This window comes from Pseudophryne corroboree, chromosome 1 (assembly GCF_028390025.1).
Source record: "Pseudophryne corroboree isolate aPseCor3 chromosome 1, aPseCor3.hap2, whole genome shotgun sequence".
Lineage (NCBI taxonomy): Eukaryota > Metazoa > Chordata > Amphibia > Anura > Myobatrachidae > Pseudophryne > Pseudophryne corroboree.
This window is the reverse complement of record NC_086444.1, coordinates 375,615,289-375,629,184: the sequence shown is the minus strand read 5'-3', so window position 1 is coordinate 375,629,184 and position 13,896 is coordinate 375,615,289. Positions and strand designations below refer to the sequence as shown.

Genomic DNA, 13,896 nt, shown 5'->3' with positions numbered 1-13,896 from the left:
TTTTATGCAAACGGGGGGTGCCTATACAGTGTCACATACTGTATAGGTGCCTCCAAGCATAAATATATATATCTATATAGCTGCCCAGGGCGCTCCCCCCTAGCGCCCTGCACCCTTGTACCGACCGTTGGTATGTGTGAGCAATGGCGCGCAGCGCGGCCATTGCGGTATCCGGCGGGGGTATGGCAAACCAGTGCCCAGGCACCTAAACTGTATATATCTGCCGTCGGTACCTTTTTAACTTACAGTAACTTGCTGCCCAGGGCGCACCCCCCCAGCGCCCTGCACCCTGTTGGTGTGTGGGAGCATGGAGCGCAGAACGACCGCTGCCTGTTATCCCCGTTACTGAAGTCTTCTGCCATCACTGAAGTCTTCTTTTCTTCTAATACTCACCCGGCTTCTTTCTTCTGGCTTCTGTGAGGGGGTTGACGGCGCGGCTCCGGGAACAAGCAGCTAGGCGCACCAAGTGATCGAACCCTCTGGAGCTAATGGTGTCCAGTAGCCTAAGAAGCAAAGCCCTTGAACTATGAAGAAGTATGTCTGACTTCTCTCCCCTCACTCCCACGATGCAGGGAGCCTGTAGCCAGCAGATCTCCCTGAAAATAAAAAACCTAACATAAAGTCTTTTAGAGAAACTCAGGAGATCTCCCCTAGTGAGTGTCCATTCACTCCTGGGCACAAAGTCTAACTGAGGTCTGGAGGAGGGGCATAGAGGGAGGAGCCAGTTCACACCCATTGAAAGTCTTATAGCATGCCCATGTCTCCTGCGGATCCCGTCTATACTCCATGGTCCTTACGGAGTCCCCAGCATCCTCTAAGACGTTTGAGAAATCCCGGGATAAAATTGTCAGTGTCTGCCACCAGACTTATAGCCCCCATAAATTACCAGCCCCAGTGCCCCGACCCGTTGATTTGCAGACTGGATATGCCGATCGACGTCCAACGATGATCCATCAGTAATCAGAGAAATTAAACATGTTAAAAATGCCCGATTCCCTCGATTCCAACCAAAAATGTTTGGGATTGGCATTTTTAAACATGTTTAATATTTCCAATACCCCGGCTATCGGGGCACTGCCCCAATACATCTCAGATGTGGGGGACATTACTAACACATTTATTTTATCTAAATATTTACAGCATATAAATGTAAAACAGAACATAAAACAGGATAACTGCGCATTTAAATGAGCACTTGTTTAAAATATAATGTTATATGGCTTGCTAAGTGTCACCTCATTGTAATATTCAGCACTGAAATGATAAAAACAACCAGTTACCTGTTCCTCCTGCTACATCTAGTAGCTGAGTCCCCGGTGTTGGGTTCATGAGGCGTACCAGCCAGTCCTTCCACAGCCGATGAACGCCTAGGCTCATGGAGTCATTCATTACATCATATTTCTGAGCAACGCTCTCAAATACACGGTACACTAAGAAAATAATCAACAGTTAAAAGTAATTAGAGTATTAACCTTTCATAGGGCGTATTAAAAACTGAGGGTGCCGGTGTGCAGTAGGCACCCCTACCATGAAGCGTACCTGTGTGAATGTGCCACCCACGCGGTACCCAAGCTCCGTATGCTTCTACCAGGGCACCATCTTTCTAGTAATAAATACAGAAAGATGGCACATGTGCAGAAGAGAGCAAATACTCTGGTACAGTGTCTTTGCTATAGCTCATAGGTTCCCAAGCATGGCCTTCAAGGCACCCCAACTATCCAGGTTTTAATGATATCCATGCTTAGGCACAGGTGGCTTAATTAGAACTGTAGTCAGTTTTATTATACATCTGTACACAAGCAGGGATATCCCTAAAACCTGAACCGTTGGGTGTGATTTGAGGACCGCGTTTGAGAACCACTGCTCTAGCTCATGAGCGACGCCATTTTTAAATAAGTCACTAAAAAAGATGGTGCCCCAGGAAAAGCAATGGGAGTCATATTGCCTGGACCTGGATAGAGCGTGCACAGTCAGGGACCACCTGGACCCATGTGCACTGCACACTCTGCACCCATGATAGATACATAACTGGAACCTTTGTCTTTACTCAACAAAGAGACATCAAAGAATTCTCGTTCAAAAGATAATATGAAGCAAAGATAAAAAATCTTCCAAACTATACATTTAGTGTTCACGCTAGGCTGTTTTAGGGGTGCCGCGCCCTGCCCGATTTTTTAAAGGCAAAATCCGCCCTGCCCCTCTTGTGGCGTGCCGCTAGAACAGCCGCCAGCTTCCTGCCCTCCCAGCGTGTAAAGATGCTGTGCAAATGCGCAAAACCATGTGTACTGCAGGGGGGGGGCAGATGTAACATGTGCAGAGAGTTAGATTTGGGTGTGGTGTGTACAAACTGAAATCTAAATTGCAGTGTAAAAATAAGGCAGCCATTATTTACCCTGCACAGAAACAATATAACTCACCCAAATCTAACTCTCTCTGCACGTTATATCTGCCCTACCTGCACTGCACATGGGGGGTAATTCCAAGTTGATCGCAACAGGAAATATTTTAGCAGTTGGGCAAAACCATGTGCACTGCAGGTGTGACAGATATAACATTTGCAGAGAGAGTTAGATTTGGGTGGGTTATTTTGTTTCTGTTCAGGGTAAATACTGGCTGCTTTATTTTTACACTGCAATTTAGATTTCAGTTTGAACTCACCCCACCCAAATCTATCTCTCTCTGCACATGTTATATCTGCCTCCCCCTGCAGTGCACATGGTATTGCCCAACTGCTAAAGTTCCTGCTGCGATCATCTCAGAATTACCCCCATGGTTTTGCACATTAGCTAACAAATTTGCTGCTGCGATCAGGTCTGAATTAAGCCCACTATTAAGATTTGGAATGGCTAGCTTGCCCCAGACCAGTAGAATTGAGTGCCATATATGAAGCGGCTCTGCCAGCAAAAAGAGAAGGCCCCTAGCACCAGGGACTCTACTCATACTCTACATTATATTTCTACATACTACAAACAGTAACAGCTTTGTTATTCCCAAATATTCCAGATTATTTTTTTACCTGATCAATGCATAGAGGAATGCAGACTGCAATAGGCTGTAATGGCTTTTCAAGTAACAAACTATGCTGCTCTGTCAACTTTTCACCTAGACCCAGCAAGCTGATACATAATGCTTACAAACATAGGATTATTATGTTTATAGGCTGAACATCATCTAGTTTTGCCGCCACAACAGATTATTGTACCAAATTAACTTTATTTCCAAGGACGCAGCAGTGATGCTAACAGCGTCCAAATCAGAATCAGGCCCACAGTGAAATGCAAAGAAGCCAATTTTAATGCATCTTGTATGACAGCTCCATTGGAACCTGTGTCCAACTGTGGGACAGCACAATTGGTTAATGGTTAGAATTACTGCCTCATAGCACGGGATATGGTCATTAGGTCGACCGTCATTAGGCCGACCACTGAAGGTCAACATGCATTAGGTCGACATGAGTTTTTCACTTTTTTTCTCTCCATTTTTAGGACTTTTTCATACTTGACGATCCACGTGGACTACAATTGGGAACGGTAACCTGTGCCGAGCGCAGCGGTAGTGGAGCGAGAGGACACGGTGCACTAATTGGGGTTCCCAGTCACTTTACGAAGTAAACGACACCAAAAACAGTCCAAAAACCCATGTCGACCTGTTGCCCCTGGCGACCTAATGTATATCGACCTCCCATGGTCGAGCCAATGACTGTCGTCCTACGTTGAGTCGACCCAACGACCCATACCCCATAGCACTGAGGTCTTTTGGGCACTTTCCATCACAGCCCTAAAAGTGTTGCTTTTATTCTCACCATGCTTGCATGTTTTTTTCTGCAGATATTATCATTGTTTCCTCCCACAATCCAAAAACATACTTGCAGGTTAATTGGCTCCTGACAAAAAATTAACCCTAGTGCATGTACATCTGGTAGGAGATATAGATTATGAACTCCACTTAGATAAATACTGATGTGAATGTCCATAGAATCTTTGTAAAGCGTTGCATTATGGGGCATATATATTAACCTGGAGACGGCATAAGGAAGTGATAAACCAGTGATAAGTGCAAGGTGATAAATGCACCAGCCAATCAGCTCAAATATGTAAATTAACAGTTAGGATCTGATTGGCTGGTGCGTTTATCACCTTGCACTTATCACTGGTTTATCACTTCCTTATGCCATCTCCAGGCTAAATACATCTGCCGCAAAATGTGTGCCCTGTATCAATAACTTACTATATCAATAAATTCACATCACAAGAACCATATGGCTGCAACGGGTGGTATTCATGTGACCGGCGGTCTGCTGACCGACAGTCACATGACCTCCCCCACCATCCCGCCGGCTCAGTATCCCGATGGTCGGCATGCCGACCAACAGGGACTATTTCCACTCGTGGGTGTCCACGACACCTATAGAGTGGGAATAGAACCCGTGGCGACCGCAGGTCGCCACTGAGCCCACAGCGTGGCGAGCCCGCAAGGGGCTTGCTGCACTCGCCCCTCCCCGCCGGGATCCCGGCGTCGATAAGCTGACCTGCGGTCAGGAGACCGCCGGTCAGCCATACTACACCCGCTGCAACACCAGGCTAGTAACTTGCCTAGACCTCTCAACATATTATGTGATGGCAGAGAGGGGAGGAGGAAAGGGAAGCTTTTACAATAAAACACAGTGGAAAGCTTCTCTGCTCTCTACATTTCCAGTGTGACTGTGGCTGCCATGGTAGTCACATGACTATGTGATGTACAATAAATCATTAACCTGAAGAAACAAAACAAGGAAACTCATGTTTGTAGTTATTTAAGCAATGTTCTGGAAAATAAACTTGTTTAAAATAGTACAAGTTTATCCAATTTGTTTATTAAATAAGGCAGTGCTTCCCAAACTTTTTTGAGTACAGCACACTAGAGTATAAGATTTGTTTTCACTGCACCCCTAAGCCAAGTTTACTATTAACAAATTCAGAAGAAAAATATTGAATTTAAGTAAATTGTTTTCATACTGTATGTCATCCCTAAGTTCAGTTATGGCGACGGTGAGAAAACAGACACTGCCTTCAGTTATGTAATGAGGAACAGGATTCACTTCTGTCTGTTTGTCCGCATATGTTATGATTGAAAGCCACAAGCACCGGTTTTGTCTATTACATTGACCGTATATAATTTTGGAAATCCATCCCCAGGGTACCTAGGCACATGCCAATTTGAGAACCACTGACATAAGGACATATCCCTGTCATATATGCTTCCTTACCTCTCTCTCCCTTCTCCTCTTCAGGCACAGTCTGGAAGCCGAAATGAGTCTCCTTGCCGGAGCTCTGTGTGTAATAGCAGCGCTGGCACCTAGGCCTGACACTCTTCCTTAAGAACAGAGCAGCAGGTAAGCAGCAGCGGATGACATTTCTCATGGGCGCCGCCATCTTGCCAACTCCAGCCCTAGTGGTGCCCTCGGCCCCGTGTGCCGGCGGTGAGCGCCAGGGCTGTGATTAAAGGATTAGCCCGTACGCAGTGTGCGGCTCCCAGTATCTCCCACTGTCAGGCAACGCAAACTACAACTCCCAGAAGCCCCGCAACCCGGCCACACCCCCCATATATAAGCTCGTCATCCGGGTGTCTGGCACCGTCAGGCGGTCAGTCGCCATTATAGACGTGGGCCTGTTGTCTGCCCCTCTTCGGGAGCAGATTATTAGCAATCCAACCGCCCAAGTGAGTCCTCTCGGGACTCACGCCGCCTGGGTCCGTCCCACCATCGTGGGGCCAGCCGTTGCCGGATCTCCGCACATTCCCCGTGGGGCCCTCCGCTCCCGGATCCGCGCATCCTTCCAGTGCGGCCCTCCGCTCCCGGAAACCGGCACCTCTCATCCTCCTCTCCGTGTATTTTTTTTCCCCCTTTTCTGGTTATAGAGCAAGATGTCGCCATGAAGCCCTATCTCCGTTACGCGCCGCTGCTGAACGCCATGCTCTTGGCTCCCAGCCGCCCCCTGCACCGTGCCAGCCCCTCTCTCCCCGCGGTCTATGCCGCTGAGCTCCTCCGCAGAGATGGATCCAGGACCCAACAACACCAGCAAAGGCCAGAATCGTTCCGGCTCAACGGGACCGGCTGGGGACTCTAAGCCCAAGAATGGTAACAATGACCGTATGTGCGCCCTGTGGTAGTCCCCCTGCCCCGCGCTAAAGCGTCTTAGCTCCCAGTGTTATACCATTCTAACCATCCAGTCTGCTCACACAGCTTTGGTGTCCGAGCTGGACTGGCAGGCAGCACATTGCTCCCATAACTGGCACACCATATAGGCACTTGTCACTGACAGGTCAGCATAGGTACTCCAGTGATTTGGCATTGGAGTCTGTGTTATGACGGAGCTTTATTTTGTTTTTGTCAGTGAGTGAGATAAACATGTGGCTGCACCTTGGACTGGGTAATGTTTTGTTCCCTACCATTACAATCTGATCCTGTTCATGTGGAAGTGCCTGCCTAAACTTTACCCCACCCAGCTGTGCTGTGACAGATAGTGACACCCGCTTCTGCTATTGATGTAATGCTTATTTACTGTTAGGCCAGGAACACAAGTCTGACATACATTTGTCACTTGTGGTTTTTACTGCATTTTGAGGTCACTGCTTGCAGATTGCCCTGCACTAAACAACAATATCAGTATGTGCCAAACCCATAAAATTACCTTGGGTTTGAACAAGGAGAGGCCCTTATCAATCTAAGATATGGTGTGCAACTTGATTAACTTAAAGTAGGTAGAGTCAATGTCCCCAAAAATGTTTTAGTTAGAGGTGTATTCTAGGCCCCAGAAACAATGGTACTAGTATTTTGTTTTGGTTATTTCTATTATAGGAGACCATTAAAACGTTATCACATGAATATAATGTCAAGTTAGTGAAAGTAGAAGGCAAAAGAAAATATCAACAGAAAATGTGATTAAAATAGCAACGTCTACACATGTACTGGTATATTCATTTTAGGTGGATAAGGTGATACTGCAAAGTGTTACACTGTTTATTCAGGTTCCTCTCTCCTTTATGTAGCTGTTGTCGAATATGCAGCTGTCTTATACTATTCTAATGTCAGATTCTTCTGTTCATGGTTACAGTCTGTATGCTTGCTAGGACACTGCTAGATCCTTTTACCTGGCATCATAGTTCAGGTACCAATATAAGTGGATTTGCTAAATTTTGTAAGTCCAATAGAAGCACTGTGTGTCCTAAGATGCATTTTCATGCACCATCCAGGGAACTCCCTGGTGCCAGTAGATATCACAGGGAAAATGCTCTATGGAGACGCAGTAGAGTTAATACCAGATCTTATTATAAAGACATTTATGTACTACATGACATATTTCTCGCCTACACTGATATATGAACAGATGACGTATAAGCTAATGAAACAGATTTTGAAGTAATTTATTCATAACATCATCTAACAGGTGTTCCTTCAGGGCAAGTGAAACTCAAACGTTCTAGTCAGTGACTCTCCAGGTAAATACTACTCTGCCTGTAAGGACCATCATAGTATTTATCTATCCATCCATCCCTCCCTCCCTCCCTCCCAACCCGGCACTCACCCTGGCCAGCGGGACCCTCACAAAACTTGCTAGTGTGCCATCCTGAGATGTGCAAATCTCATATGTAGAACAAACAAGAGGCAGCACTCCCAGACTTAGAATAGTGAAAACCGCTTTAGTGTATCTAAAGCTGTTTTCACTATTTTTAAGCTGGGTACACACTACAGCGATGTCGGCATGAAATGCCTTTTCGTAACGACATTTTGCCTACATCGCTCAGTGTGTATGCATGATTGCGCGCTCCTGCGGCCGATTGCGATGGATGCTTGGTTCTATGTGCTGCACATAAAACCAAGCGTTGTCGCTAGCGTCCTGTATTATGCTAATGGAGGGCGGAACAGGTTTGTTTCCGACATTCATTAGAATCGCCCCAGTTTATACGCACAATCTAGGGCTGACGGGGATTCGTTCCGACGTCGGAACGAATCCCCGTCTCTAGTGTGTACCCACCATAAGTCTATATCAAAAGGGACCTGCAAGAAGAGCATAACATGTTCTTTCATTTGTACTGGTTGAGTCTCCAATATCCAGAATTCTGAAATACAGTGGGGTCGATTCAATTCACTGACAGTTGAATAGCGCCGTGAGTTTGCTCCCGGCGCTATTCAATACAGCGACGAGTGACCCTCAATTGTCGGGAATTCTTCTCTCATCCCCCGGGGATGAGAGAAGAAACCCGACAAAAGTGCTGCCGCGAGGCTGATTCTGTCGGGAATCAGCCTCGCGCCTGGGAGTTAAGTCAGAGAATGCCCGTTCTCCTGACAAAACAACCTGTTTAGTCGTCGAGAACGGGCCATCGCCGACTTAACTGGAGCTGAATTGAATAGCGTCGGGAGCTAATTCCCGGCGCTATTCATCTGTTGCCGAATTGAATCGACCCCAGTGACTGAGATAGTGACACCTTTTGTTTTCTGATGGTTCAATGTACACAAACTTTGTTTCATAGACAAAATAATTTCGGCTAGGTGTGTGTGTTTAGGAAGACTAAATTTAACATAGGTATTCTACAGGTGGGAATTAGGAAAAACTACGTAATTAGTTTTACTAGACCTCGCCTAAGGGGATGAAAAGGGGGTTGACATAATGACGTCTTTACCGATGTGTGGTTTGCTTTGCGTGATTGATAACGCCAAAACAGACAATCGGATCAAAATTTGGATTGCACCTCCAGTGTGTAGCATTAAATAAACTACAAAAATGATCCTGTCACTTTTTACCGTATCTGCTACGGGTGCTCCTCGGGTAACACCAAGAACCATGTCTTAATATTTACTTACATTAAGACATCTCAAATGTACAGCTCTATAGATTTACCCAATTTTTACACATTTATATGTACAACCGTGAAAATCAAAGTCCCGTGCAAAGAACGGCTAGAACAGTTAGCGAAAGATAAATGCGTTCTGTGTTTAGACTTGTGTCCCTTCCCCAAGATACCTCATTATGGCATGCAAATATTCCAAAATCGAGAAAAAAAAAAAGATATCAAAAACACTTCTAATCTCCAGCATTTTGGAAATGGGAGAGTCAGCATGTAAGTCTTGATGTTATATGTGGTAATGTACCACAACCTTTTCTTAGATAATCAAATAAGTTATTTAAAAGAGGAATCCGTGTTACCTGGGTGGTAACTGTAACCAAAAGTAACTACTCTTATTATCATTGTTTCTGTGGGCTTGAAGTGTCAAAACGTTGTTTCTTTTTTCTTTATATTACATTTTGAGGTCACTGTAGGATTCCCAAATGTATTTAAATTGCAGATGAGAGAAATACAAATTCTAATAGGAATGTGAATAGGTATTGTCATTGTAAACAGTGGGTTGTACTGGTGTGAAAATGCTAATAAAATGCAGGTAATTGGTGCCAGTGGGTTTGAGCCCTTGTAGTGGAACAAAACATTTTTGTTTTTGCATCTAAAAGTGATACGTGATCCAGGCTTCTGTGTCAGCCCTGGCTATAATTCCAACAGGAGTTGCCAAGGGGATCCGGTCTGAAGATCGACAGTGTCTAGGTCGACAATGTTTAGGTCGACCACTATAGGTCGACAGTCACTATGTCGACATGGATGGAAGGTCGACAGGTCTAAAGGTCGACATGAGTTTTTCACATTTTTTCTTTTTTTTTTGAATTTTTTCATACTTAACGATCCACGTGGACTACGATTGGAACGGTAAAGTGTGCCGAGCGAAGCGGTAGCGGAGCGAAGGCACCATGCCCGAAGCATGGCGAGCGAAGCGGTGCACTAATTTGGGATCCCGGTCACTCTACGAAGAAAACGACACACAAAAAAAAAAACTCCTCATGTCGACCTTTAGACCTGTCGACCTAGAAACCCTGTCGACCTTCCATCCATGTCGACCTAGTGACTGTCGACCTAAACATTGTCTACCTAGACACTGTCGATTTGATGAACCACACCCGCTGCCAAGATCTGTGCCATGCCCTTTTGTAATACCTAACACAAATACGAATTTAACATGACACATTCTTTTGTTTTCACTGTATTATGATAACTTCTCAAACAGTACTATTATGCCATCCAAAGACTGCTCCAACTGTGCAGCCCCTCTAAAACCTAAACCTAATACATTTTCCTATAAGCGTTTTTTTTCTTTATTCTCTATGGGGAGCAAATAATCATCAACAAACATGTCTATTTCAGATGGAAAAGGAGGTAGTAGCTCAAAGCAACGCTATAGCCGCAAACGAGAAAATCCTCAACCTAAAAATGAGGGCTATACCGGTCAGACTCGCCGCACCGGTCCACAGAAAAGCAAAACTTTTAACAAGGTTCCACCGCAGAGAGGAGTCCCCAAACAGTACACATATGGGCGAAGAGAAGAGGTGAGGAATCACTCTTGCTAGAGCATGATTATTGCTCTTTAGTTGCTAAAAATACATGTTTACTCTAAAGTAGATGCTGAAACCATGTATACCACTTTGCCATAAATCCCAGACCTGTTTTACGCAAAACTGTGCATTTGTGTGCTAGTCTCTTGTTTTGGTTTATTTTCAAACCGACAATGAAGACCGAAATAGTCAGTTGTTGGAAGTGCACCACATAACTGATAGAGCTTGTTTGCAGGTAGCAGAGGCTCAACGGGCAGAGTTCAGCCCAGCCCAGTATTCAGGACCCAAGAAAATAAGCTTGAACCACTTGTTGAACTTTACGTACGAGCCACGTGGTCATCCTGGGACGCATAGAGATGGACATGGGAACTGGGGAAGAAGAAACAAGTGGGGCAACAAACCATTCAATAAGGAGTTATTTTTGCAAGCCAAGTGAGGTTTTTCTTTTCTTTTTTTTCTTTCCACTTTAAAATCATATTTCAATATAGAATGTTTACTAATTTTATTTATTAATTTTAGCTGCCAGTTTGTGGTGTCAGATGATCATGACTACAGTGTACATTTCACTGATCCAGACACTCTTGTCAGCTGGGATCTAGTCGAGCAAGTGGTAAGTAAACCTCCTAGCTTCCCCCTGCCTTACACACACAAACCTAATGGTGTGTACACAATTAGTCTTTAGTTATATAGACCAGTGTAGTAGATCTTCCTAATTGTTCTAGCAATATACAGATTAGAAACAAAATTAGATTTAGCAGATGGTTTCCTTCTGCTTTTTTCAGTGACGTGCAGGTGATTGTCCCGTGCATCCATTATTTCTAACGAGTTTGCGCTCGGGCTAATATGGAGCCACAGACCTTTCCTATTAGTTCTCATGGCCAAACCCATTTTCAGGCAGCAGTCAAACCCCAAACAAGAAGCACGCCTGATTAACCAGCAAGATAGCTTAACGGTTTTTCAGGTGAGCATAAAACTGCAGAGGAGAGCTTTATAAGGTTAATTTTTAAACTAACATAATTCAAGACACAAATAGTGGACACAAAGAAGTCCAGCTACTGTACTTATGTCTGATTTGCTTCATCAAAGGTTAGGATGGCTACTTGAGTTTCTGTCTCATTGCTGGATGTGGGTAAAAAATGGTAGTAATGGCTGCTTATAGTGTAAGTACAAATGAGTTCTGAAATTAGGTTTTCTGCAATTCTACGGTTACCTGTGTACATTAAGATTTTAATATCCATAAACACTTGTTGTGATCCATAATTCCCCTCCAAGTGTTAGAGGTTCATTGCATCTTTCTGTATTAAAAAAAAAAAAAGTCCCTATCAAAGCCTCACTTGAATTATAACTGTTCGTACTGTTACCCCCTTTTTATGTCACTGTCAGGGTTCCTCATTAGGTGTGGAAGTGGTTTTTCTGCAGCCTACTGGTACATTGAGTAGTCCTTTGTTGGAGGCCTGGTTATTATTTTTGATTCCAGCAGCACAAAGGTGAAAGCTTTCTCCAGTCAGTGCAGTTTACATTGAATATTAACCTTGCATTATTATGAATCCATTTCCTTTAATATTATTGGCCAGTATCCCACTTTCATGTCTCCCTTGCGTCTGACATTATTGCTCTGTCATCAGTTGCAATATCTGCTGGCATCAGTTATCAGTTTCTTCAATAAACGGTTGTAACTGCTTTAAATGGTGTATGGCTTAATGATATGCCTTTCATAACTTAATGCTTTTGTTTCCACAGCGCATCTGCAGTCATGAAGTACCCTCCTGTCCCATCTGTCTGTACCCTCCTGTTGCTGCAAAGATCACGCGCTGTGGGCATATATATTGCTGGCCTTGTATCCTGCACTACTTGTCACTAAGTGAAAAGGACTGGAGTAGGTGCCCAATTTGTTACAGCTCCATTATGAAAAAAGATCTTAAAAGGTAATTTATTATAAAGAGACATTATTGTAAATGAAAGCTGGAAATATTTTCCTAAGTGTTCATTGAATGACAATAATGTCAAATGTACTGTAACTGCAACAATGTTTGTTATATCCTATGTAGTCTTCATGCTTTGTTTTTCTTTTGGCTGCAGTGTTATTGCCACAGAGAGATGTCTTTATGCTGTGGGTGATACAATCACAATGCAGCTTATGAGGAGAGAGAAGGGGGTGCTGGTGGCTATGCCTAAATCTAAGTGGATGAAGCTGGATGAGCCTATTCACCTGGGAGGTAAGAGAAAGTGGTTTGTGCAATCCTAAATGACAGATTTGTTTGGTATTTGTCTTATTAGTGTTAACCTATGTATATGGCGGTCATCAAAGTTACTGGACATGAATGATTGTCACTCAAGGGACAGTTTGCATACTTGGAATGTTCTACCTGCGTATTGTGTGGGTGTAAGTGCTTTGGTTTCCTCCTGCAGCCCAGAGTCATACTATTGGTAGGTTATTTTGCTTCCAACTAGATTTATTTCATGTATGCTTGTGTTCCTTTCAAACCACATATACATAAAGTGGGACAGCCTAACATAGCACCTTAAGTGATCACCATTCATTAAAGCATGATAATCCTAGGCCTTTTAATATAAGTGTTTATCCTCGTGTGGGTGGGGTGCTGTTGCTAGATGGGGGACATACCTTTCCCAGTGACACAGCCATTTCCAGCTGCAAAACCCTTGTGGCGCCATATAAATGCTAATTTCTCTAACGTCCTAAGTGGATGCTGGGGACTCCGTAAGGACCATGGGGAATAGCGGCTCCGCAGGAGACTGGGCACAAAAGTAAAGCTTTAGAACTACCTGGTGTGCACTGGCTCCTCCCCCTATGACCCTCCTCCAAGCCTCAGTTAGATTTTTGTGCCCGAACGAGAAGGGTGCACACTAGGTGGCTCTCCTGAGCTGCTTAGTGAAAAGTTTAGCTTTAGGTTTTTTATTTTCAGTGAGACCTGCTGGCAACAGGCTCACTGCATCGAGGGACTAAGGGGAGAAGAAGCGAACTCACCTGCGTGCAGAGTGGATTGGGCTTCTTAGGCTACTGGACATTAGCTCCAGAGGGACGATCACAGGCCCAGCCATGGATGGGTCCCAGAGCCGCGCCGCCGGCCCCCTTACCGAGCCAGAAGACGGAAGAGGTCCGGAAAATCGGCGGCAGAAGACGTCCTGTCTTCAACAAGGTAGCGCACAGCACTGCAGCTGTGCGCCATTGCTCTCAGCACACTTCACACTCCGGTCACTGAGGGTGCAGGGCGCTGGGGGGGGGCGCCCTGAGACGCAATAAAAACACCTTGGATGGCAAAAAAATGCATCACATATAGCTCCTGGGCTATATGGATGCATTTAACCCCTGCCAGAATACATAGAAAAACGGGAGATAGGCTCCGCCCCCTTATCGGCGGCCTTATCTCCTCAGCACACTGGCGCCATTTTCCCTCACAGCTCCGTTGGAGGGAAGCTCCCTGGCTCTCCCCTGCAGTCACTACACTACAGAAAGGGTTAAAAA

General features: G+C 44.8%; 2 protein-coding genes across 3 annotated transcripts in view; one reads left to right on the top strand and one right to left on the bottom strand.

Annotated features, from left to right (window-relative positions):
- COQ5 (coenzyme Q5, methyltransferase) overlaps positions 1-5,529 on the bottom strand; it is a 71,046-nt gene extending 65,517 nt beyond the window's left edge. Inside the window, exons 1-2 of the mRNA XM_063913116.1 lie at positions 5,246-5,529; positions 1,281-1,430 (exon numbers count right to left, since the gene is read on the bottom strand). Of these exons, the coding sequence (XP_063769186.1) occupies positions 1,281-1,430; positions 5,246-5,411 (316 nt within the window). The 5' untranslated portion in view covers positions 5,412-5,529. The remainder of the gene's footprint in view (positions 1-1,280; positions 1,431-5,245) is intronic.
- Positions 5,530-5,618: 89 nt separating this feature from the next.
- RNF10 (ring finger protein 10) overlaps positions 5,619-13,896 on the top strand; it is a 44,362-nt gene continuing 36,084 nt past the window's right edge. The window contains exons 1-6 of one of the 2 annotated variants that reach the window (XM_063913114.1): positions 5,619-6,127; positions 10,225-10,406; positions 10,648-10,844; positions 10,932-11,022; positions 12,153-12,337; positions 12,492-12,628. In XM_063913114.1, the coding sequence (XP_063769184.1) occupies positions 6,007-6,127; positions 10,225-10,406; positions 10,648-10,844; positions 10,932-11,022; positions 12,153-12,337; positions 12,492-12,628 (913 nt within the window). In that variant the 5' untranslated portion in view covers positions 5,619-6,006. The remainder of the gene's footprint in view (positions 6,128-10,224; positions 10,407-10,647; positions 10,845-10,931; positions 11,023-12,152; positions 12,338-12,491; positions 12,629-13,896) is intronic. The other variant, XM_063913115.1, reaches the window with a different exon arrangement.